Source organism: Mustela nigripes, chromosome 16 (assembly GCF_022355385.1).
Source record: "Mustela nigripes isolate SB6536 chromosome 16, MUSNIG.SB6536, whole genome shotgun sequence".
NCBI classification, from domain to species: domain Eukaryota; kingdom Metazoa; phylum Chordata; class Mammalia; order Carnivora; family Mustelidae; genus Mustela; species Mustela nigripes.
In genome coordinates, this window is record NC_081572.1 from 57359822 (window position 1) to 57385697 (window position 25876).

Genomic DNA, 25876 nt, shown 5'->3' on the forward strand with positions numbered 1-25876 from the left:
TCCTTCCCTCTTCCCTGTAACAAGCTGCGACTCCTCCCTCAGTCCTCAGTCCCAGGATCCCTCCCCGAGCCTGAAAGCTGGGTCCCCAGTCCCTGCAGGGAGCTCCCACGGCAGCCTAGCCTCCCCTGAATGACCCTCCATGGAAATGGCTTGATAGGACAGTCTCCCTCCCTCCTAGCAGGAGGCCCTTGAGCTTTTTCTTACCTGAATGAGAGATCCAGTAGGCCTGCTTCACATCCTTTATCCCATTCTGTCGCACCCAAAGCTGCACCAACCCACCCCTTCCCTGGAGGAAACGACTTACGGTCGCAGGCACTCCTAGTGCGCTGCTCACACAGGAAGGTCTTCCTTGAAGCCCAAGACAGTACTCCAACCCAGCACGGGGCGGCCGGGGGTGGGGGTTAAGGGAGTGGAGTGGAGGTGGGGGGCTTCCACCATCTGGTTGGGTGCTGCCCTCAGGTGTCCAAGGACAGGCTGAAATTTCTTTGATTTTCACCCAGGGTTTTGTTTGTTTGTTTGTTTTTAAAGATTTTATTTATTTATTTGACACACAGAGAGAGATCACAAGTAGGCAGAGCAGCAGGCAGAGAGAGAGGGGGAAGCAGGCTCCCCGCTGAGCAGAGAGCCCGATGTGGGAGCTCGATCCCAGGACCCTGGGATCATGACCTGAGCCAAAGGCAGAGAGGCTTAACCCACCGAGCCACCTAGGCGCCCCTCTACCCAGGGTCTTGACTAGAGCAGGAGGTAGGGAAATAGGCTTGCCCGCCCCCAGGGGGGCCTGCTGGCTGCCAGGCAAGTGCTAAATTAAGAAAAATGTAAGACTTAGTGGCCTGGCATCCCTCCACCCCAACCTGAGTGTGCACGCACACACACACACACACACACACACACACACACAGTGTCCCTCATTTGATGCGATGACAAGAGCTTGTAACTTTGAACCCCTAGAGAAAGGAAGTAAAAGGAAAAAATGCTTGAGAGGAGCTGCCAAGCTGAACCACCGGAAACCAGACTGAGTTCACTCTTCTATTAAAGAATAAAAACAAAAAATCCCTGAGTGTATCGGTCCTTACTAATGTTAACATTCGGATTTATTCCTGTGTTCCTAGAGGGTGACAGGTGCCACACTAGGTGGGAGGAGTTAGGGGAAGGTGGAGATGCGGTTCCCGCTCTCATGGACTGAAGAGACCATCGCTGGAGGGACACGTAGCTCAGTGTATGGCTGCGATGTGGGGAACTCTCGCAGCAGTGACTGGGGTGGAAAAGGGTGTGCGGAGTTCCCAGTATTGAGCTGTTGACTGATGAAACCCCAAAAAAGGACAGGACTCGATGGTTAGCTTTAGATGTTGCCATGGAAGTTTTGTTTTGTCTTTTGAGAAAGCAAGTGTGAACGAGGTCCAGGGTAGGGGGGCCAGGGGGAAGGCAGAGGGAGGAGAAAGAATCCCAAGCAGGTTCCACGAATGCTCAGCGTGAGCCCGACACAAGGCTCCCATCCCACAGCCCTGAGATCAGGATCTGAGCAGAAATCAAGATTCGGATGCTCAACTGACTGAACCACCCAGATGCTCCTAAAAGAGGCTTGTTTTTTGTTTTCTTTTTGTTTTTAACATTTTAAAAGTAATCCTGGGACACCTGGGTGGCTCAGTCAGTTGAGCGTCTGCCTTTGGCTCGAGTCATGATCCCAGGGTTCTGGGATGGAGACCTGCATCAGGCTCCCAGCTCAGCGGGGACTCTGCTCCTCCTTTCGTCTGCAGCTCCCCCTGCTTTCTCCTCTCTCTTCTCTATCTGACAAATAAATAAAATCTTAAAACAATTTTTTTAAAGTAATCCCTGCACCCAATGTGGGGTTCAAACACACATCCCCAAGATCAAGGATTGCATGCTCCACTGACTGAGCCAGCCAGGCACCTCTAGGTGGCTTTTTAAAATTCTATTTTTTTTTCAAAGATTTTATTGAATTATTTGACAAAGAGAGAGATATACAGCAAGAGAGGGAACACAAATGGGGGAGGTGGGAGAGGGAGAAGCAGGCTTCCCACTGAGTAGGGAGCCTGATTTGGGGCTCGATCCCAGGACCCTGGGATTATGACCCAAGCTGAAGGCAAAGGCTTAACAACTGAGCCACCCAGGCGCCCTTAAGTAACTTTTTTAGAGCTCAAGTGGAGAGCTGTTGCTATCCGTCCATGGCAAATTATTACTGTTGCTCAACTAGAGTGTCCGCTTACTGCCTCTCATTTCTAATTCCCATTCTGTTTCCCCCCATGGGTGGGTCAGGATGAATTTAGGAGACAGTCGGCCCTGTTGTCTGGCTTTCTCAGAGAAAGCTGATGGGTTGGATTTTGTCACATGGGAATGTGGAAAGATACTTGGTCAACTTAAAGGGCATCAGATAAGTTATGCCTCAAAGTCAGACGAATGGGGAAGAAAGAAGTGGATTGGGGGGATGGTGTTACTGAGTGGGAGGTCCTGATGACTTTGAGATCTTGGAGTACTGAAGATGAAGAAATAAGCTAAAAGGAAGGGAAGTTATGGTCACAGGTAGGGTGCTGGGTCAGTGAGCTTGGAGGTACAGAAGATGTGGGAGATGGTGAAACCCAAGGGAAGTGGTTGGCCAAGGCGGAATAGAGAAAGTCATTGGAGAATGATCTAGAGTGTTCAGTGGTCATTGATGTGCATCTAGGACAATGGAAGGGACTGAGGTGGACAGCAAGACTCGACCAGGAACCAATGCCCGTGAAGAATGAGAGGGAGTTAGGATGGGTACAATAGGATAAGGTTTGGCTCCAAGTGATAGAAAACACTGAAGCCAGGCTAAACACGATGGAAGTTTGTCTCCCCTGCCCTCTTCTATGTCAAGACACCCAGTCTCCTCCTATCTTGTTACTCTGCACCACGTGATGTCAATTCCAAAATCTATCTCCTGGTCCAATATGGGTGCTGGAGTTCCAGCAATCACGTCTTCAGTCCAGAGGGCAGGAAGCAGAAAGAGCTGAAGGGAAGCATCCACCCTTCCTTTAAGAACACTTGGAAGTTGTAAACATTTTCTCTCCTGTTGGTCAGAATATAGCCCCACCTGTTAAAAGCAGCTAGGAGACATCATCTTTATTTTGAACACACACAACCCCTGCTAAAGTACTTGAAGGTTATATTTGTAGAGGAGGAATCAGATATGGGGGAACAATTGGCTGTCTCTCTCATACGTAATGATTGGAAAGCCAGCAGAATACCAAATAGGGGGTGAAAGTGATTTAGTAGGATGGTGTGAGCCTAAAATGGGGCAAGATTTTCTTCAAAGGGGGTGGAGAATAATCTGGATGACCCAAACCCCAAATCTGTGGGAGGTATGTGAAGTTTGAGACTGAAAGCCACCACTTAAAAGGGGGGGTGGAGTGGCTTCTTGGGAGTCACTGGTTTCCTGTGAAGAAAATGAGGACGGGGGGTACCTGGGTGGCTCAGAGGGTTAAGCCTCTGCCTTCGGCTCAAGTCATGATCTCAGGGTCCTGGGATCGAGCCCCTCATCGGGCTCTCTGTTTGGCAGGGAGCCTGCTTCCCCCTCTCTCTCTGCCTGGCTCTCTGCCTACTTGTGATCTCTGTCTCTCTGTCAAATAAATAAATAAAATATTTTAAAAATAAAAAAAGAAAGAAAATGAGGACGGGCAGCCTGTCGGGGGTTTGCTAGGGCGTCTTTGCAAGGAGTGGGCAGAGGCAGAGGCTGGGTCTGGGGCCGGCAACACAGGGCTGGGAAGCTGCATGGCCTCAGTCCTGGTCGTGGTTGAGGGTGGGTCTTGCTTGGCCAGGGTGACCTGGAGCAGAAAACTCTCCATCTCCAGATGCACACATGCAATGATCACAGCCAGCCGGACAGTCACCTCACACATCCTCCTTTTTTGCCTCGAGCACTAAGTAAACTTGACATCTAAGCCTTGATATCAGTCCCGACATTCTGCATTTGGGATTATCTAGGAGTTCAAAAGATCATGGTTAAAAAATTGAACAGAGTACATGTGATGATCTAATTGGCCTTTCTGGATGATTTGTGAATTAGGCAGCAAACCCTCTAGCAGTTGAGGTAGGGTAGGGGGGCTCTGAGCAGTTGGCAAGTGGCAGGAGGATGGGGGCGAGAGTGATTAGTAAAATGATTGTTCCTGGCAAGGTCACTTTCCTTTAGCGGGGAGAACAGGGGGCCCCACAATGCACAATACAGCTTCCCTTGGAAGATGGAGAGGCCCATGTGGCAGACTCATTGGTGCCCATCAGAAAACTCAACTGAACAGTTAAGACTACATTTTGGGGGGCACACGAGTGGTGTAGTTAAGCATTTGATTCTTGGTTTTGGCTCAGGTCATAATCTTGGTCGGGGTCATGGGACGGAGCCCCGAAGTGGGGCCCGAGCTGAGCACAGACTCTGCTTGCGATTTGCTCTCCCTCTGTCTACCCCGTTCATGCTAAGATAAATCAAGCTTAAAAAAAAAAAAAAAAAAAAAAAAGCCTACATTTTAGGGGAGATGGCAACAATGCAATGAGATTAGGTATTAAACCCCCTTTGGGGGACTTGGCCTAAGTGATGTCGCTTGGGGCCTATTGTTTTAAGACTGGGAGAGAGAGGTGGGGGCAAGGGGCAAAGGGATAGGGACAGCATTTTTATCTGAGTGAGCCAGAGTGAGCACTGGGGGAGGGGGCGGAAGGAGCAGACTCCCCACTGAGCAGGGAGCCCAGTGCAGGGCTCGATCCCAGGACTGCAGAATCCTGACCCCAGCAGATGCTTAACCGAGACACCCCAAGAATTTTTTTAAAGGCATCTTTCAGTGTGGGAACTACTTTTCCACCCATTTTTTTTTTTTTTTTAAGATTTTGAGAGCGAGCGAGCATGAGCAGGGGAGGGGCAGTAGAAGAGAGAGAATGCTAAGCAGACTCCCCACCTAGCACAGATCCCAGCATGGGGCTCATGGCGCTCAATCCTGCAACCCTGAGTTATGACCCGAGCCCAAATCAAGAGCCAAAAACTCAACGGACTCAGCTACCCAGGCACCCCCGTTTTCTTTTTAATTATATACATGGTTTCCCAGCATCAGGGAGGAATATTCAAATGCCAAAATTCACCCCTAAGCGCTCCCCTCATCTGCCCCACCCCACCTGGTTGCCCAGGGTAGGTTTGTGAAGCCTTAAGAGGCCCGAAAAGGTTTTCTTCAAAGAGATTATTAAACATTGTTATCATTCCCATGATACAATCTGTCTCCTCTTGTGGCTGTCCCACCAGGAACCTGTGCTTAGTCCCCCTGGCCACCCACCCCCCAGGCCCCATGCCCTCCAGGATCTGACTCCAGTCTTCATTCTTGGGGATATATCTTTAATGAAAATGTTGAAGTATTTAGGGGACAAACGGACTCTGCGTACAAGTTCCACACACAGGCTGTCATGGGCGGCTGTCAGCGAGACTGGACAGTAGGGCCCCAGCATCTGGGTCTGCAGGATGGCAGGCAGTAGCAGGAGGGAGAGAGCGGGCCTGGGGTGCTGCCCTGACACGCTGTGTGGCCCTAGGCAATTTATGTAACCTTTCACCTTAATGGCTCCTTTGTTAAAAAAAAAAAAAAAAAAAAAAAGGGTGGGGGGAGACACCTATCAAGTACCTTGTTGAATTCTTGTGAAAAATACTTTAGACACATACAAAATGCGAAGTGCACGCCTGGTTCACGGCAGCTGCCATACAGAGCTATGCTGTTGTTTTCAAGTATATTCACTTATGTAATCTCATGGGGCTCGAACTCCCAGTCCTGAAATCAAGTCACAGGCTCTTTGGACTGAACCTGCCAGACACCCCCACAGTTCTTACTTAAAATTCTATCAGGTCGTAAAACCCCTGGGGCCAGCGGCAGTGCCTGGCGCTGTAACTAATCATCCAACATTAATGGGATGAAGGAAGGAATGAATGAGTGGAAGCAGCGGAGGGAGGGAGGGAAGGAGGAAATGGACAGATGGATGGACGGAGGAGAGAAGGAATGAATGGAAAGGACACACAGGTGAAGGAGAGAATGGGATAGAGGGAGGGACAGACGGAGGAAGGTAGGCTGGCTGGCTAAAGGCTTAATTCTAGGGAAGCAGGCGCTGACCATTTCTTTCAGGAAACTGCTGCATCGAGAAGAAATACTGAGTTCCGAGGCCCGCACCAGGGTAGCCCGAGGACATAGCGGGAGACCCGCTCAGAGAAACGTCGGCAAACTACTTGTACTATATTTTAAAAAGGGGACTCCAGAAAGCTTCTGCTCTTTCTCTGATGGGGACACGTGGGTCCTGACTTGCATGCTGTCATATACCCCCAGCCCCTCAACCCCTGCTACGAGGAAGGGGCACATGAAACACCCCTCTGAGCCCAGAGTGATGGGGGCACAATGCAGCGATTGCTAGATAGAGCGTGTACGTGTGGTGGGGGGTGGGCAATGGACTATTCTCACGTCCCAGGGCTCTGTCCTCAGCACCACATGCTGCTTCCCAGGCCCCCGGACAACCCTGTTCGAGCAGAACCACAAACAGATCCAACCGCGTAAGGCAAAAGCAGACAGGTTAATGAAACCAGTGGAGGTTTTGGGGGCATTTTGGCCCTTGTCTGTCCCGAGACGTATCTGGAGGGAAGGTGGGGTACTTCTGATTTTGAGGCTGCGGACAGGAGACCCTCAGGCACAAACCGTCAGGCCCAGGGGAGCCCCCCCACCCCCGGCTCACTCAGCAGCCCCCTTCCCGGGTCCAGTTTCGGGCGTTGATGAAGAGCTGGAGCCAGGGGGAGGCCGTCAGGGTGTCAAACGGGGGAGGTCGCCACGCCCACTGCCATGGCCTCACCGCGCGCTCAGGGTGTGGCATGAGAGCCAGGTGGCGGCCATCGAGGGAGCAGACGCCAGCCACGCCCCCTGGGGACCCATTGGGGTTCATGGGGTACTGTTCCGTGGGCTGCCCAGCATCGTCTGCCCAGTGCAGTGGCGCCAGGCCCATGGCTTCGATCTGGGCTTGGAGCTCCGGGGAAGAAAATGCCATGTAACCTGCAGGGAGGGGAAGCAAGACGAAAGGAAGGGCAAACTCCCTCATGCCCTTCACCCACCCCAGCCCCCACCCCGACCCTCCCTCCACCTTCCAGCGGCTGACCTTCCCCATGAGCGCTCCACACGGGCAGCACGGCGCCCTCCATCCCTCGCAGCATCAGGGCCGGCCCGGACCCCACACGCACGCTGGCCCAGCGAGACTCGAAGCGGCCGGACAGGTTGTGGCGCAGCACGAGGCCAGGAGGGGTGGGCCAGGAGTCGGGGCCTGGCTCCTCGGCCTCCTGGGCCTCCTTGCTGGGGCTGCCTCCCACCCAGCCCAGCAGAGCCAGCAGCTGACAGCCGTTACACACGCCCAGGCTGAAGGTGTCGGGCCGCTTCCGGAAGCGCCTCAGCTCGGCCCCGGCCAGCGGGTGGAAGGTCACAGCAGCCCCCCACCCTAGGAGGGAACAGGGATATCAGGGTGGGGCCTGGCATGGAGGGGGGTGGCTGCTCTTCCGTCCCTGCCATGACCCTCCCAGCCCCCAACACACGTGCACGCACACAAACATGTACACACACACAAACACGTACACATACACAGAGATGCACACACGCACATACCCTTTATAGGGCAAATGCAAAGAAAACAGGTTTATCTGCTTAGATGTTGCCAATCGTGGCCCAGAGATGGCCCTTAAGTTTTTTGGCCTGGCCAGCAGAGCACTTTCAACGTTCTTTATTTAACTCCCTAACATTTAAAAATAAGATTTCATATAAAAATCTGGATTCTAGGGACTCCTGTGTGGCTCAGTTGGTTAGGGATCTGCCTTTGGCTCAGGTCATGATCCCGGGGTCCTGGGATCGAGCCCCACATCAGTGGGGAGCCTGCTTCTCCCTCTGCCCCTGCTTGTTCTCCCCTTGCTCTCTCACTCTCTTTCAAATAAATAAAATCTTAAAAAAAAATTAAAAAGTAACCACCCGGGGCGCCTGGGTGGCTCAATGGGTTAAAGCCTCTGCCTTCAGCTCTGGTCATGATCCCAGGGTCCTGGGATCAAGCCCCACATCGGGCTCTCTGCTCGGCAGGGAATCTGCTTCCCTCTCTCTCTCTGCCTGCCTCTCTGCCTACTTGTGATCTCTATCAAATAAATAATAAATAAAATCTTAAAAAAAAAAAAAAGTAACCACCCAAAAAAAGTAAGCCAAGATTCTTGGCTTCTCCTGGAAACCAGAAAGATCTGGCCACGCTGGGCCCACCCTTGGAGAGCACAATTGCACGCGGCGTAGACGCCTTTAGATGGGGCCCGTGCCACCCCCTGCCACCCCGCCTCACATCAGTCACCCCTGGGCCTGCTGCTGGCATCCGGAACGGATGTACTCCCCAACCCTGGCACTGCGGAGGTGAGAGACCAGCTCCGGGTCAGGAAGAAGGGAGCCACGGCACCCCTGCAGGAATGTGTGGGGGAGGGAGCAGGCAGACGTGCGACACCTACCTTTGGCAGAGCCCAGGACGTCCGCATAGCTGAAGCCGCCCACAAAAGCCACACCACGGAAAGTGTCCAAGCCGATTGCCCCAGAGCACAGGTCCTGCATGGTCACGTCCCACACCTGGCAGGACGGGCAGGGGCAGCATGGGCAGACACAGCCCGAGGCCCTGCCCTGGCCCCCGCTCTGCCAGCCACCCCCCTCACCTCAAACCCAGCCAAGTGGAAGGCATCTGCCATCTCACGGTCTCCGTTACTGCCCTCCTCTCGCAGGATGGCGACTCGGGGCAGGGGACCACCTGGCGGGGAGGAGGAGTGTCTCTAGGCCAGAGGCCTCCTTCCCTATCACAAAGTTCCCCCACACGCCTTTTCTTGGGCAGGCCAAGGCGTCTAGGCCTTGCGTTCTGCCCCCGAGGCTGAGGGTTGGGGAATGGGGAAGCCGGGACGGCACAGGCTCCCTCACCGGGCTCGTGGGGCACAGACGCTTCGGGGAAGGTTGGGGGCAGGCAGTAACTGGGTCCTGTGCGCTCCCGCAGCCCCTGCTCTTCCTCTGCCACACAGCGCGGCTCTGCCTGCAGCCGGTCCAGCTGGAAACTCGTCTCTTCCCACACGGCGCGCAGCTGCCCAACAGTGTCCTCCAGGACCACCGCCCCATTCACGGACACTCGCACCTGCAGGGAGAGGCGCATCTCTCAGGGCCAGGAGTCAGGAGGCTGCCCCCAGGGCTGGTGCAGGGGGGCCACGGCCTCCCCGCCATGCACCGTCCAGCCCTTCCTCACCAGGGCGTGGGGCCCGGCATCGCCTGTGGGGCCCAGTTCCAGGCAGCGGAGTCCAGCAGCCCAGTAGCGCTCCAGCACCTGGCCCAGGTCTGCCTCCTGCACCTCCAGCACCAGGCCTGGCTCCTCGGCGAAGAGCACGGGCAGCACTGGGAGAACAAGGTAGGGGCACAAGGGTGACTGGGGGACACCATGGATGCAGGAGGGTGGTGGCCAGCAGTGGCTCTGGGCTGAGGGACTGGAGGCGGGGAGCGGGGAGAAGGGGGTGAGACAGAGGGACCAAGGATGTGGCCTCAGGGTCTACTGGGGGGGGGTCCCAGATGGGTGAGTCACTGGGCTGAGTGGTCAGAGAAGATAGCCAAGGACTTGGGAATGGGGTTGGGGACGCTCCATTTTTTTTCACAGAATGCGGGGTCCACAGAGTGGGGCAGGTAGCGCAGGCCCAAGTCTAAACCGCCTGCTCCTCACCGTCAACCCCGGGGGCAGGCACATCCACCTCTATCCCACAATTCCCAGCAAAGGCCATCTCCAGCAGGCAGGTGATGAGACCCCCGTCACTGACATCATGGCCTGAGCAGAGGAGGCGGTCTGGAGGAAGGAGAAAAATGCTTAGCAGCCTCAGGGCCCAAACCCCCTTCTAGAGGGTAGGTCCCATGTGCGAATGTGGGCATGCTCCAAGAACCGGAGACCAGGGTGATGGACCCTGCTTGCCCCCGCTACTTGCTCCTCCAGTGAGTGCCTGCTACGTGCCAGTCACATGCGCCCTCTGCCCCAAGGCCTCACTCACCTCTCAGCAGGCCCTGGGTGACATTAAAGGCATGCGCCAAGTTCTCGGGGACGTCCAGGTTGGGAGGCTGCTCGCCCAGCTGTGAGAAGCACTGGGCCAGAGCCGTGCCCCCCAGCCGGTGCTGCCCAGGGCTCAGAGGCACATACAGCAGACGGCCTGCGGAAACAGGGCAGGGGTGAGGGGGCGGGATGGCTCAGAACGCCCCCCTACCACCGGGCTCGCAAGTACTGAGGTTCCCGGCATGTGGGCAGACCCACAGACCCCCAGTCCCAGAGCCAAGACAAGGGGCCCAGACCTCCCAAAGCTGACCCCAAACAGAGGACCCAGCTCTGAATGCACAGTGCAGGGAGGATGGGGAAGTGCCCATACCTCCCCCTCCAGGATGCTTGAGGTCTGGGGTTACAGTGGCCGTAATGTCTGGACAGACAGCGTAGGCTGAGATGACCAGCGATCCTGTAGAGCAAGAAGCACAAGAGTGGGGGTGCCTGAGAGGGTGCAGATGGTGGAGTCTCCAACTCTTGGCTTAGGCTCAGGTCATGATCTCAGGGTACTGAGATCGAGCCCCGTGACCGGCAGGCCCCACACTCAGTGGGGAGTCTGCTTCCCCTCTCCCTCTCCTTTATCCTTCTGCCCCCTCCCCTGGCTCTCGCTCGCACTAATTTAAAAAAAAAAAAAAAAAAGGTAATCACAGACTCATACCCCTGAAACATGTAATAGATTTTATGTTAATTTTTTAAAAATTAAAGAAGAAAAAAGGAGTAAGAAAGTGAGATGCCAGCCCAGCTCCACAGGTCTGCCCCTTTCCCATGACTCCCAGTCCCTACCAGGAGCCCGCACTGTCTCAGAGCCAACCCGGGCGGCCATGCTGAGAGAGTCCTTGCCACCATCCACTGCCACGCCCAAGGCCGCCATCACTGCCACCATAGCCTCGCAGGCGTCGGCCAGAGCCGCGCCCTCCCCTGGGAGCTTGGCAGCCCACATCCAGTTCCCGCTGCATTTCACGTCCTGGGGAGTGGGGGACACAGGTGCGTCACAGACAAGGTGGGGAGTCTGGGGCAGGGGCGGAAGGGCTGGGAGGTCCAGAGCAGGAAGGGCCGGAGGCAAAGGCGAAGGGTGGAGGCGGACCCCCCGACCCCGGGACTCACCCGGAGGTCGGTGACCAGCGCGAACACCAGGTTGGTGAGGGCTTCGGCCACGGCCAGGCGGGCAGCCACCTTGGGGTCCAGCAGGCTCTTGACAGGCTGCTCTCCTAGAGCGGTGGCAGCCCCAACAAGCTCCTGGTGACTCAGGGCCACGACAGCCACATCTGCCAGGGGGGTCTGCAGGGCTCCCACACACTGCTGCTGGGCCACCAGGCCGCCCACGGAGCGGTCCACCTGCAGAACCAGCTGCAGTTGGCAAGGGGCCGGAGCCAGGGATGCCAGGGTGGTGGGGGAACAGGCGTCATCACAGACATACAGGCCTCAGGCGGTGGGAGCAGGAGAGCTGGCCCGCAGGGCTGCTTCTCCCTTGGGCCTGCTGAATCCCCACAGCCTTGGGAAGGCCAGGGGCGCGGGAGCAGTGGGAAGGGGACAGAGACCACAGGCTGGACCTTGTTGGTAAGGTAGCGCTTGCTGGCCACGGCAGGCAGCCTCAGAACGCGCTCCAGAGCCTGGCGCACATGGAGACCCGGGGGCAAGGCCAGGGGCTTCAGCACAGGGAAACTCCTCTGGAGGAAGAACTCCTACGACACAGAAGGTGACAGGGGTGTGAGAGCAGCTGCGGGAGCGCTGGGCACAGACGGGACAAAGCACGTGTCGGGCAAAGGGCGATTGGAAGAGCTGGGGCAGAGAAGGGAGGAAAGCCGGCCTCCCTCCCACCCCCACGTACCTTCCTAGGCATCTTGCCCAACACCCAGTCCAGCTCCAGGTCCACAGGGGTTGGGGGAGACAACGGGGAGCCATCCTCATGGCCATTTCTTCCAACGGGGCACTCACGATCGTCCACCAGCACTATCTACGGCCACAGAGCGCAGAGCGGAGGAGACCGTGAACCCGAGCAGGGAATGCTTTCAGAAAGCCAGGCAGAAGCGCCCTCTCCACCCTCTGTCTGGCTTCCCTATTGAGTGCCTGCCCCTGGCCGCCTCCTATACACTGTCCCCCAGTCTGCGTCCCACCGACTCCCATTCTCCTCTCCTTTTCTCCCCCAGACGGCTCTCCCTCCCTCCAGCCCGGACACAGGCAGCTCCGAGCCCACGCGCTGCAGTCACCACAGACTTCCCCGGCCCACTCACCCTCCTGTCCCCAGTGATGGTGCCCACAAAACAAGCCGGACAGCGTTCCCGGGCGCTGACACGACTGAGAAAGTCCCGGTCAAGGGGCCTCAGCAGAAGAGCATTCGACTCCTGGTACTCGGCCCCCCAGATTTCCAGGGCGTTCAGGGTCGGATCCCCGAGCTGCATCCGGGAGGGAGGAGGAAAGGAAAGGGTCAGTGGGCACTGCCCCGTCTCATCTTTGCTAGGAGTCTGGGCATGGGGGGTGGGGGGAAGAAGGCTGGGGCCGGTGGGGAGGGGAGACGGCCAGACCTCAGGGCAAGACGCCCACCTGGAAGCGGCTGGTGTAGATGACAGCCCCGGCGGGGTCACTGAGCTCCTTCAGGACGTTGCCTAGTGAAAGGGTGTGGGGGAGAAGGGGTGAGGCAGCCATGGTCAGCCCCGGCCTCCAAAGGAGCCCCGAATTCTGTGCACCCTGCAGAACTGTGGCTGCACCCCCCCACACAACCATCCCGTGGTGGCGGGCTCCTGCTCCGCCCAGTGCCAAGCCTCTCCTAAAGGTACGGGGGGTAGAGAATGGGACCCAGGGCCGGGCGGCCGCTTGTATACCCTCGATGCCTCAGCCTCAGTGGAACCTGGCAAGAGGCCAGATCCCTCATCCCAGTCCCTATCCTCACCATTGCCGCCAGCGCCCTGATCGTGGAGGCTGCAGATGGGGTTCCCCCTGGAGGCCTCCACACAAGCCCGGATCACACGGTTCATCTTCTGTTCCATCTCTGGGTCCCCCCGCTGCACGGCCCCGAAGTCCAGCTCGCTGGCATTGTCGCCCTGCACCTGGGGCAAGAGATGGCAGAGCTGGGCTAGAGGGCTCTGGGAGTTCACAGGCCACCGAGGCCCAGGGCCCAACAGCATCAAAGACTCTGCCCCTGAGCTAGTCCCACTCACCTGCACAGACGATGCGGCTCCACCCCCAACTCCGATCCTGTAGACAGGCCCCCCAATCTTCACCACATCCATGCCTGTGGGGAAGGAAGGCAGAGTCAGAACATGGGGGAATCCAGCAGGAGGAGCGGAGGCGTGAACAAGCATTTGGATGACAGAAGCGGCTAAGAGGGGACAGCAATAACTATGACAGACGTTTGTGTTCTTCAGGGAATACACGCTGTGTAAGTCACGCTCTAGCTTTACCCACACAGGCGCGAAATCAAACACTGCCGCGTCACCTGTGTTACGACGACAGGAAACGTCATTGATCTCTGAACAACACTGGGGTTAGGGGGTGCTGACATACCCAGTAAAATATGCACACCGAACGGTCAACTCCTGCAAAAATCAACTACTCAGAACCTACTATCGACCAGAAGCTTTACTAATGACGGTCGATTAATAATAAATGACAGAAAATAATGAACTGGGGCACCTGGGTGGCTCAGTGGGTTAAGCCGCTGCCTTCGGCTCAGGTCATGATCTCGGGGTCCTGGGATCGAATCCTGCATCGGGCTCTCTGCTCAGCAGGGAGCCTGCTTCCCCCTCTCTCTCTGCCTGCCTCTCTGCCTACTTGTGATCTCTGTCAAATAAGTAAATAAAATCTAAAAAAAAAAAAGGTAATAAACTAATAAAAACCAATGAACAACACGTATTCTGTGTGTTACACAGACTGTGTGTTACACAGACGCTGTGTTCTTACACTATATGTCACACTGTACTCTCACAATAAAGTAAGCTAGAAAAAAGAGAACATTGAGGAAATTATAAGAAAGATACATTTACAGGACTGTCATGTATTTATTGAAAAAATTCACAGACAGGGGCGCCTGGGTGGCTCAGTGGATTAAGCCACTGCCTTCGGCTCAGGTCATGATCTCAGGGTCCTGGGATTGAGTCTCGCATTGGGCTCTCTGCTCAGCAGGGAGTCTGCTTCTCTCTCTCTCTGCCTGCCTCTCTGTCTACTTGCGATCTCTGTCAAATAAATAAATAAAAATCTTTAAAAAAAAAAAAGAAAAAATTCACAGACAAATGGACGTGCCCGGCTCAAACCCGTATTGTTCAAAGGGCCAACTGTGATTTAAGGCTCACAAGAGAGAGCTGATTAATCGATTACGGTATATCTGCACACTGAAACACTATCCTCCCTCAGAAGAGGATCACATACGATTCTGTGTATTTATCAATACGACATGATCTCCAAGATATATTGCTAAGTGAAAACAGCAAGGTACAGAATTATGGGCGCCCCTTTACAATTGCATCAGGAAAAAAAATAACAGAAATAAGTAACAGCAGAGCTGGAAGACTTATGCCTGGAAACCGGTTAGTAGACCTAAACGAAGGGAAACAGAGCTCGTGTTGACAGAGGAAAAGGTTTAATGCTCTTATGATGGCTGTGTTCCCCAAACTGATCTGCACTCAGCCCAATCCCTCTCATAATCTAGCTGCCTTTCTCACAGAAACGGAGCAGCCGATCCTAAAATCTGTATGGAAACATAAAGGACCTAGAACAGCCAAAACAATTGTGAAAAAGGAGGACGAAATTGGAGGACCCACACTGCCAGCTTTTAGCATTTACTACAAAGCTGTAGTAATCCAGACAGTGTGGTTCTAGCACAAGGATCTATAGGCTGCGAACCGTGAATCCATAAAGGACTCTTACGTTTATGGCCATGGCCAGCTGATTTTTGTTTCTGTTCTTCTTTTAAGTAGGCTCCGCACCCAACATGGGGCTTGAACTCACAACCCCAAGATCGACAGCTGCGTGCTCTATGGACTGAGCCAGCCAGAACCCGGGGGCAACTCATTTTTGAACAGTCCCAAGACCATTCAGCAAGGTACAAATGAAGAGTCTTCAAGAAGTAGCGTTGGGATGACTGGATATCCATGTGTAAGAGAGAAAAGTTAGACTCCTACTTCACATCATGTTAAAAAAAAATTCACTCAGAATGTATCAGAAAAGCATGTGGGTGGCTCAGTCTATTAACCGTCTGCCTTCAATTCAGGTCATGATCTCAGGGTCCTGGGATCAAGTCCTACATTGGGCTCCCCACTCAGTAGAGAGCCTGCTTCTCCCTCTCCCACTCCCCTAGGCCCCGCTCATGCTCTCTCTCTCTCTCTCAAATAAATAAAAAATCTTACAAGAAAAGACAAAAAAAAAAAAAAAGTATCAGAAACCTAAATGTAAACGCTATAATAACATGACAAGAAAACACAGCTGTAGTCTTTATGACCTTGGCTTAGGCAATGGTTTTATTCACCTTGACATCAAAACCATAAGCAGCAAAAAAAGACAGAGATAAACCTGACTTGACCAAAACTAAAAACATCTGTGCTTTCTTTGTAAGACATCACGAAAAAGTAAAAAGAGTAGGAAAAAATACTTGCAAGTCATGTATCTATCTAATAACCGTTTAGCATCCTGAATACATAGAACTTTTAGAATTCCACACACACACAAAAAAAACCTGTTCTGAAATGAACAAAGAATCCCCCCCACCAAAAGACAAAGAATCAGACAGACATTTCACACCAAGGAAGATCTCTAAACGCAGGGGAAAAGATGCTCAACGTCGTTAGCCATTACGGAAATGCAAACCCCAACCACAACAAGATGCCACTTCATGCCACAGGGTGGCTAGAATCAGAGACCGATAACAGGAGTTGGTGAGGATGTGGAGAAATCAGAACCCTCTTACACAGCTGGCAGGTGCCGAGGGGGAGTGCAAAGTGGTTTGGAGACGAGTCTGGCAGTTTTTTAAAAAGCTGGACACGGGGGGCGCCTGGGTGGCTCAGTGGGTTAAAGCCTCTTCCTTTGGCTCAGGTCATTATCCCGGGGTCCTGGGATCAAGCCCCATATCAGGTTCTTGCTCAGCAGGGAGCCTGCTTCCTCCTCTCTGCCTGCCTCTCTGCCTACTTGTGATCTCTGTTTCTCAAATAAATAAATAAAATCTTAAAAATTAAAAAAAAAAAGCCAGACACGGTTACCATGGGAGCCCCCATTTCCACTCGTAGTTCTACAGACTGGAGACACGAGAACATATGGGCCCAGAAAAACATGTACACGTGTGTTTACAGCAGCACTACCCACACCGGCTGAAGAACCCAGGTGTCTACCATCTGACGCAAGGACAGACAAAGAAGAGGCCTGGCCCTGAAAAGGGATGACGGTATGGTTCATGCTACCATACAGAGAGTTCTTGAAAACACGGTGCACAGTGAAAGGCACCAGACACCAAAGGCCACATCCTGTGTGATTCCATTCACGTGAAATGTCCCGAACTGGCAAATCCACAGAGACAGAAGTCGATGGGCCAACGCCAGGGGCTAAGGGAGGAAGAGACTGCTAACGGGTGTGCTGGTGACAATGACATTCTGGAATTAGTGGGGCTCGAGGCACAGCTTTGTGTGTATCCTAAAAAACCTCTGCCCTGTACACTTTAAAAGGGTGAAATTCAAGGTACACAGATTACATTTCAATAAGTGCCTGTGTTATTTGTTTTTAAAAAGGGACAAATTTGCATACAGGTCTGTTCCTAGATAGAGGGAAATCTCTCTGGTAGGTGCCCAAGTCACTGGCTACCGCTGGTTATCTCTGGGGAGGGAAACTGGGAGGTCAAGGGAAGGACACTTTTCACTATGTGACCTTTTCTGCCTTTTCTGAACCACATGACTGGGTCACCTCTTCCAGGAAGGCAACCTGGTTCTTATCTTGACTGCAGCACACGATGGGGCCTACCGGATGTTTGCTCCCCTGAACTGGGCAGGCAGATAAAGGCCCCTGGTGCACGGCAGGCGCTGAACAAACAGGGGTGCCCCTCCCCCACCGCAAGGGAGGAAACCGGGGCGCACACAGAGGCAACACAGACCCAGCGCCCCCCTGGCAGAAAGCCCTGTCCTGCCTTGGAAACCTGCACTGGGCGGAGGGCCACGAGCCAAGAGATGAAAAGCCAACCCAGGGAGTGGCCTCTCAACTCCCCTCCAGCAGTGCTGGGGGCATCGCTGGCTGGCGCTGCAGGGAAAGGGCGGTGGCTCATACCTGGCTCTGGGGGTTCCTTGCTCACGTGTTCAGCTTCCATGGACCCGATGCCCCCGCTGAACATGATGGGCTTGATCCACTCACGCCGCTGGCCATCAGGGAGCTGGAGGCCCAAGGAGCGGGCGAAGCCTGGAGCGTGGACACCCCAGGGAGAGAGGACAGAGTGTGGTCACCCAGTGTCCTCCAGCGCCCACTTGGTCACACACCACCCCCACCTCTGGTACTCGGTGTCCGTAACCCTCGATAACCCCAGCCTTACCGGCCAGCACTGGCTCCCCAAACTTGTTGCCGTAATCAGAAGCCCCATTACTGGCCTCAATGGCGATCTCCAGGGGCCTAGCAAAGTTCTCAGGATACTGGAAGCTTGGATCCTCCCAGGGCAGGTTATAACCTGGAAGGAAATCAGAAAGTTGGCTGGACCGTTAAGACAGAAGACAGAGGGGCCAGAGTCCTTCACAAAGAGTCTAACTAAGCTTCCAAGACCACCCATGCGGGTAGAACGTCCCATTTTAGGAACCTGTTTCAGGAAGGTGTAGGGCCTACAGTATAGCACCAACCTTGCTCCCCAGCTCCCATGCCAGCCCTCCCTCTGAGTCTCAGGATCAGGGTTCTTGAGGCTAAGAAATTGGGACGTTGGGGGCGCTAGGGTGGCTCTGTTGGTTAAGCGTCTGCCTTTGGCTCAGGTCATGATCTCATGGTACTGGGATCAAGCCCCGTGTTGCAGTCCTGGCTCAGTGGGGAACCTGCTTCTCCCTCTTTCTCTTTCTCAAATAAATACATTAAAAAAAAAAAAAAAGAAATTGGGACTTTGGGGGCAGGTGCAGTCACGAGACTGACCCAGAATCATGTTTCCTTGCTGAGCAGGTGCTGGTTTATATAGAAACTAGCAGTTGTGCAAAGCCTTCCTGGTGACTTGGGTTTCCCCTGGCCTAGAGTCCTCCTGGCGACAGCTGGTGACAGACTAGCTGCTCCAGAGCCCTGCCTCCCAAGAAAAAGCACCCAGGAGGACCTAAGAGACAGAAGTGCTCCACTACTGCCAGGGCAAGGGAGAGATGGCAGTGAGGACGGTGGTGGGACCTGGGATGTGCAGGTTTCCAAAGCAATAGCCAGCGGTGCCAGCCACCACGTGGGCCCCACGGCCTGTGCACTGGATGTCTCGGATCCGGCCTCCAGTGCCCGTGGTCGCACCGCTGAAGGGGGCCACTCCTGTAAAGAGATGGGGGAGATGTATGTGTACCAAAGAGACAAACCCCAACACTGACCACCCCATTAAAAATCAGGATGGGGGGCCCCTGGGTGGCTCAGTGGGTTAAAGCCTCTGCCTTCGGCTCAGGTCATGGTCCCAGGGTCCTGGGATCAAGCCCTGCATCGGGCTCTCTGCTCAGCAGGGAGCCTGCATCTCCGCCTACTTGTGACCTCTGTCAAATAAATAAATAAAATCTTTAAAAAAAAAAAATCAGGATGGGGTGCCTGGGTGGCTCAGCTGGTTAAGCGTCTGACCCAATCTCCGCTCAGGTCTTGATCTCAGCATGATGAGTTCAAGCCCCAAGTTGGGCTCCATGGCTGGCATGGAGCCTACTTTAAAAAAAAAAAAAAAAAAGAAAGAAAGAAAAGAAAAAAATGCAGCCAACCAGCCTCCCTCATTGTTTTTCCCAGGCCCAGCCTGGAGGACCTTCCCTCTGCTCCACATTCTGATCTCACTGACCCATCCCTGGGACCTGGCTCACCTGTGGGGAAGTTGTGGGTCTCCGCTGTGAAGACGACGTGTCTCAGGGCCCGCTGCTGCTGGAAGCGGCTTGGCTGTGTGGGGTCCTCGGGCCGTAGGAATTGGACTTCTTTCCCCTGGATTGCGCTGCGGACACATTGGCCGTGGACCTTGCTTCCTTCCCACAGCCTCCCCTCCCCTGTGCTTGCCATCCCCGCTGGCCTAGGGCACAGCCCACCTGCTGTTGTCACAGAACTTGAGGACGTTGTTGGGGTTCGAGGACGCCTGGGTGCTCATGATGGACTCAAAGAGAGAGTGTGCCAACTTCTGCCCGTCCATGTGGAGCAGCCCCTTGAAGAACCAGTGTCGGCTGTGTTCACTGCAGGGGTGACATGGGGAGGGAAGGACAGGGAGAAAGCTGGGTCACTTCTCATGCTGTGCTGTATTCTCAGCAAGCAGCACCAGTTAACGGCGAACTCTTTAGTAAAGAACAGGTCAGAATAGATTCCAAAAAGCCTTAACCTACAAATGCCCTCTCACTGTGGATTGCTTAGATCCTAAGTGAATCTGAAGTTGAGATCTGGGTGTAGACTACACCCAGGAGGGGTGGGAGGAGGAGCCCGGGCCCTCAACCAGACTTGGGGACACCCTCGAGCCAGAGGAGAGCACAAAGGCAAGACCCTGTGCTCTCCCTTCCAATCTCCATGGGCTCACACTTCAGAACGACCCCATCCGCCCCCCGACCTGCCCCACCTATTGGACTGAGCCAAGTCGAAGGCCTCCACGGTGCTGGGGTTCCGCTGGAGCTCCTGGAAGCGTTTGGTGTAGAAATCCAGGTCCCAGGAGTCTAGGGCCAGGCCTAGAAGACAACCCGGGAGAGCTGACTGGCGGACTCGGGACACCAGGTCCCAGGGCTCAGTCCCCTGTGACCGGCCTCGCCTGCGCCTCCCTCCCAGGCATCCCGGCTCACCCAGCTCCTGGTTGGCCTTCTCGAGGGCACACCGGCCCTCAGCGAGTATATTGATAGAGCTGTTGAGGGGCGTGGAAATGCTCCCAAGGGAGAAGCTCTGGATGGGACAGGGGAAGTGCTGTTCCGTCATCCGGTCATGGAGGGTGGCCAGGGCGATGGCCTTCATCTCAGCTGATGGGGGTTGGGCAAACTAGGGGCAAACACACACATACACACGGCTGGAGGTCAAAGGCTCAAGTCTGGACGGAATGGTGCACGCTGGATCTTCCCAGTCACGAAGGGCTGCCCACAGCTCATCTGCGTGGTGCCCGTGCACCGATTACTAAGACACGCCCTGTGCAGACACGAGCCCCTGTAAGGTGCACAGATTAACAAGGGGAGCACAAGCTGGACTTCCTTCCCATTTAGCCCTCAACCTGGAAGTCTGACACTGAACAACCTGCAAACAGGACAGACCTAAGGCCAAGAGTTCCTCTCACTTTCTCCTGAGTTCAGGATCTAATCTCTTTTCCTTTTAAGGTTTTATTTATTTACTTATCTGATAGAGCCAGCTAGAGAGGGAACACAAGCAGGGGCAAAGGGAGAGGGAGAAGCAGGCTCCCCGCTGAGCAGGGAGCCTGATGTGGGACTCCATCCCAGAACTCTAGGATCATGACCTGAGCTGAAGGCAGATGCTTAACCGACTGAGTCACCCAGGCGCCTCAGGACCTCATCTCTTTGATCTCTGGCCCAGCTCCTCCTCCCCCTCACCACGGGCAGCCAGACGCCTCACCGAAAGCAGGTAGCGCCGGGTGGTCTCCACACGATCCACAGCCCCCAGCCCAGCGGCCCAGCACACTGACACGACGTTGGTGGATGCTGGGGTGGAGAAGTTCAGCCTGAGGAGTGGGCCAGCTGGTTAGGACCTGAGACCACCAACAGAGAAGGTGGATCCCCGCCGCCCCCCCGACCCCTGTCCCGCTGACCTCTCACCTCTGTCCCCCTCACCAGTGGCCTCTAGCCTCAGACCTGGGCACCAAGAAACCTGCTTTGTAAGGTCACTCAAATCAAACCGGACCTGTCTTTCCAGCCCAAAATGCTTGAATCTCTACCTCTCAGAATGCAATCTGTTCAACTTCTAGAACGTGCCTGGTCGCTGGCTCAGTCTTTCAAAGACATCTTCCCTAATGGGGAAGGCACATGTACGGCTTTCTAAGCAGGGAGTAGGATGGAGTGAAGGAAAAACAGATCTGTCAGGGGTGGCAGAAGAAGGAAGAGGAACGGGAGTGGAAGGGGTGGGCAGTGCGTTTGGAAGGGAGGTTTGCTTGAGAACACGAAAGGCATTCACCCTGGGCTGAGACACTCACCTGGGCCCAACCTCCAGCAGCAGGTCATTACAGTCAGGATGGAGCCAGGATTCCAGAGCAACGTCCCCCGGTAACAAGGGACAGCCAAAGAGCCATGTCAGCTTTTTCATCTCCTCGGCACTCGGACGGGACTTGGCTGCAGGGAGACAGGACAGGGATAGCCTGAGACCCTCTTCCCGGCTGGGCACACCTCTTCCCCAAAGTCCAAAACTTGGCCCAACCTGTCCAGTTCACGTTGTAGCACAGCTCTGTCTTGACACCCTGCAGCGCTGGTAGCTGCCCTTGGAGCTTTCGCTGAGTGTGTCCGGAAGCTGCCTTCTCATGGCCAGAGGGATGGACATAGAAGTGAAGAACCAAGGCCATCGCTGGAGGTGCCCGTTGTGGAATATGACTTAGGTCCCTGAAAGGTAATCAGCTATCACCTGTCAAACTGATTTCGGATTTCCAAGACAGCTGAGGCCTTGGAGGCATTAGGGATGGGGCGGGGGAAAAGGGCATTCAGAGAGACGAAGTACTCTGAAAACCAGTTTCATCCTGCAAAATGTGGGAACAGGGAATACAGGTACGTCCTGGGCACACGATCCTTGAGCACCTGCACGTTGCTGGGCCCCAGGCAAGGTCTTACGAACACTGCTGTGAAGAAGACAAAAACCATTTCTGCCCTCACAGACCTTGTGTTTTACTGAGGAGGTCAGGCAAACGCCCAAACATTTCCAGCCCAGTGTGGGCAAGGCCGAGAGACTGCGGCGACCAGCCTAGCACTGTTAGGGAGGACTTAGGGAGGAGTTAGGGAGGACTTTCTGGAAAAAATAGCATCTAAGTGTAAACCCACACGATGAGCTGGACGGGCCCAGCTGGTGGAGTCAGATGACACTGTTCTTCCGCTATGCCTCTGCCTTCTGGCTGCTCCTTCTCAGCCACCCCTCGTGGGCCTGCCCTTCACTCTCTTCTGTCTACACGCTCTTCCGAAGTGTCTTCCAGACTTGTGGCCTTAAATACCACCTGGTAGATTGAGCCAATGAAACTGCCAGGATTCAACCATTTTTGACCCAAAACAGCAACTTCATCTCATTCGCTATCTGCCAACAGATTCCGTAACTTATTTAACCCTGACTCTCCCTGACACTCCAGACTAGTACACTAACATGCCCATGTGACATCTCCATGTCGATGTCTCATAAACACCGATGGCAGTCTGTCTGAGCCAAAACAGAAAATCCGACTTCTCCTTTCTCCAGACCACCTGTTCTCCCAGTCTTCCCCATTCAATCAGCACTATAAAAGCAGCTGCTCACACCAAACACAGTCAATCTCGCTCCTTCTTCCTGAGCCCTCTCTATATCCAATTCATCAGCAAATCTATTTCCAAACCTATCCCAAATCTGTCCGCATCCTTTCGTCTCTGCTACCATTGCTCTAGTTCAGGTCACCACCATCAACCACTCGAGGCCCCCCGAATAGGACCCGATTCCACTCCTGCCCCAACCACACACCATTTGCCACACTTCAGCATAGGGAGATCATAGCTACTCATCACACATGATATAAGCTTCTAACTCAGGACCCTGGCTCACCTAGCCCGGCCCCCTGCCCACTTCTCCAACCCAATTTCACACTACGATCTTTTTCACCCACAACACCCCACCACACTGGCTTCTTTTCTAACTTGCCAACCTCAGTTTTGGAAGGCAATTTTCTCATCCAGATTATTTGCACGGCTAGCACTTTTTTTTTTTTTAAGATTCTATTTATTTATTTGACAGAGAGAGATCACAAGTAGGCAGAGAGGCAGGCAGAGGGAGGTGGGAGAAGGAGGCTCCCTGTGGAGCAGAGAACCTGATTCGGGGCTCCGTCCCAGGACCTGGGCCCAAGGCGAGGCTTAACTCACTGAGCCACCCAGGCGCCCCGGCTAGCACTTTTTTTTTTTTTTTTTTTGAAGATTTTATTTATCTGTCAGAGAGAGAGAGAGACAAGCAGAGGGAGAAGGAGAAGCAAGATCCCCGTTGAACAGAGGGCCCCATGATGCAGAGCTCAATCCCAGGACCCTGGATCAAGACCTGGGCCCAAGGCAGAGCAACCCAGTTGCCACGGCTAGCATTTTCTCATGTAGATTGCTGGTGAAATCACCTTCTTGGAAAGGACTTCCTAAACCCATTCCTCTGAATAAGCCACTATCAGACATCCCTATCTTGATTTCCTATATAGTAATTTAGCAGTACCTGGAATTTTATTTACTTAGTATCTTACATGTTACTTTACTTAGCACCTGACATTTTAATTTATTTAAAACTCTACCTTCCCCACTAGGACAAAATCTCCACGGGGGCATGGACTGTAGCTGTTTCATCACCACTAGATTGTCAAGGCTTGGAAAAATAGGTGGGATCTAAAAGGGGGGGGGGAGCCTAATAAATAAATAAAATTAAAAAGGGAAAAAAAAACACCCTAGTATTTGTAGAGTGACTGAAGGAACTCTTGATGTCCATCCCTCAGGAGCCACTCCCGCCCTTTCAGGCCAGGCCTCATTTCAGGGAATGATGCTGGATTCAATTCTCAGCGCTCCCCACCCCATTCTGATCATCCTTTCTAAAGCTACGCCCGTCACCGTTGTCCTTTACACCGTAACTGCCACAGGATTTATCCCTTAGAAACGATTTGCCTTATTAGAGCTATTAGTCACGCGCCAAGAAGGCAGGGGCAGGGCTGTCTACATCACGGCTGTACCCCCAGCGACTAGCAGGACATAAGCAAGGCAGTCGGCAGGTTTTGTTACTGGAGGGAACCGGGTAAGAGGAGCGAACTTTGACTGGGGTGGGGGAAGTCTCCCGACTCCCGTCCACGGACCACGCGCATGGTCGCAGGAAAGGGCCCCGAGCTGGAGGCAGCTCGGCCCGCTGCGGACCCAGAAGCAGCCTGCATCAGGCCCGGGATGGGTGGAGAAAGAAAGGGATGCAGCAAGCAAGATAGCATGGACAGCCCGGGACAGCAATACCCACGTGAGAAATTTCCAGGGACAGAGTTCGTGGAAGTATGGCGCGGGCGGTGAGTCATCCAAGCGCGCCACGGGAAGAGGCGGGCCCTGATGGCGCCCCGCCCACTACCGCGAGCCACCGCGCCAGTGCCTGGGTGCGTAGGCTCAGCGGGCCACCAGGCGGTGCAGTTAGGGAATCTCTCCCCAGCGGCGCTGGGGTGGCCAGTCGGTCCCGCGACTGCTTTCAGCTGGGCATTTGATCTCAGGGTCCGGAAACGAGCCTCACAACGGGCTCTCTGCTCAGCGGGGAGCCTGCCTCCTCCTCCTCTCTCTTTCTGCCTACCTCTCTGCCTACTTGTGGTCTGTTTGTCAAATAAATAAAAATCTTTTAAAAACTTAAATAAATAAATAGGCAATGACTTAAATTACAAAAAAAAAAATGTAAAAAAAATAATAATTCCTTTGGAAACTTCCTTTATCTTTACCCTCAAGATACAGGCTGGCAATCATCCCCGGAGCATATGACCCACCAATACACGTATGAAGGGTCTCATGACCCCTCAAGGTCTTAGAAACCTTGCTTCCAAAACGCTGTCCTTAACCTCCTCCCAACTTGAAATTTATAATGGGCCACTCCTCATGACCCCAGTGCAGCTCTTTCTGCCCATGGCACGTGTCCCCATGTTTTAATAAAATCAGCTTTTTGCACCAAAGATGTTTCAAGAATTCTTTCTTGGCTGTCGGCTTTGAACTCTGACATCTTTTCTACATCATAGCCATGAAAGAAAGGCATCTGACAGGGCAAAGGAGGCCACAAGTACAGTGTTCAGGAAGAAAGGAAATGAACACTTTGTTCTCTCTCCTGTCCTCAAGTTCCCTCATAAACGGTTTTTGTCTCTCATTTGACAAACCTAATCTGAAGCCTCGGGGCAAGGAAGCCGGAGTGGTGTGCTAGGGCAAACACAGTACTTGGCAGAGTGGTCTTTTTTAATGAGTCAGACACCAAACAACTATTCAGAGTAGAAGGTGAAAGTCTTTATCTTCATCTCTCTCCTTATTCATTCCCCTCCTCGGTTCAGGTTCAAGACAATGTAAGGCAAGTGAGGCACCTAGGGTGCAAAACTTATCTTGGTTTCATTTCCTTTAGGCACTCCCTGGCTCCATCCAGTACCTACCTTCCAGAACGTTCCAGAACTTTCCAGGAGCCTTAGTTTGCTCAGCTCTCTGGTCCTATTTCCTTCACATTTTCTTTCTTCTTTCTTTCTTTTTCTTTCTTTTTTCTCTTCTTTCTCTTTCTTTTCTGTGTGTTTGTGCTTTAAGTAGGCTCTGTGACCAACATGGGGCTTGAACTCACTGTTAAGCCCCAATAATGGGTCCATGATTAAAGGAGTGAGACTGATACAAAGCGAAGGTCAAGCAAAGCTTTATTTCGCGCCAAGCATCAAGAATCTAACCGAACGTTACTGGCCGCACCTCTTACAAGAGAGGGCGACCCTTCTCTGTTTCACAGACTAGCTTTTAAGGGCAAAGGCCAGGCGGTCAGGCCTGGCCACACA

The 25876-nt window shown here is 53.8% G+C and overlaps 1 protein-coding gene across 1 annotated transcript; it reads right to left on the reverse strand.

Annotated features, from left to right (window-relative positions):
- Positions 1-5330: 5330 nt before the first annotated feature.
- On the reverse strand, positions 5331-24422 carry PFAS (phosphoribosylformylglycinamidine synthase). The gene is made up of 28 exons (XM_059380852.1): positions 24346-24422; positions 21571-21749; positions 21350-21485; positions 20776-20881; positions 20004-20193; positions 19787-19892; positions 19272-19412; positions 19056-19180; positions 18406-18534; positions 17588-17719; positions 17329-17457; positions 13248-13321; positions 12980-13136; positions 12634-12695; positions 12324-12485; positions 11921-12046; positions 11643-11774; positions 11197-11427; positions 10876-11056; positions 10421-10504; positions 10052-10207; positions 9733-9852; positions 9268-9413; positions 8952-9159; positions 8696-8787; positions 8498-8612; positions 7132-7464; positions 5331-7028 (listed from the first exon to the last, which is right to left on the reverse strand). The coding sequence occupies exons 2-28, from the start codon at positions 21710-21712 to the stop codon at positions 6718-6720; spliced, it is 4026 nt and encodes a 1341-aa protein (XP_059236835.1). The 5' UTR covers positions 21713-21749; positions 24346-24422; the 3' UTR covers positions 5331-6717.
- Positions 24423-25876: the final 1454 nt, after the last annotated feature.

Bases quoted from the DNA above. Each gene is read 5' to 3' on its own strand.
- PFAS (XM_059380852.1), bottom strand. From the start codon at position 21,712: ATGGCCTTGGTTCTTCACTTCTATGTCCATCCCTCTGGCCATGAGAAG. The intron at 11,775-11,920 runs GTACGTGGGGGT...TCTGTGTCGTAG, and splicing joins TGGGCAAGATGCCTAGGAAG to GAGTTCTTCCTCCAGAGGAG. The intron at 7,465-8,497 runs GTAGGTGTCGCA...GTTCCCTCCTAG, and splicing joins CGTCCTGGGCTCTGCCAAAG to GGTGGGGGGCTGCTGTGACC.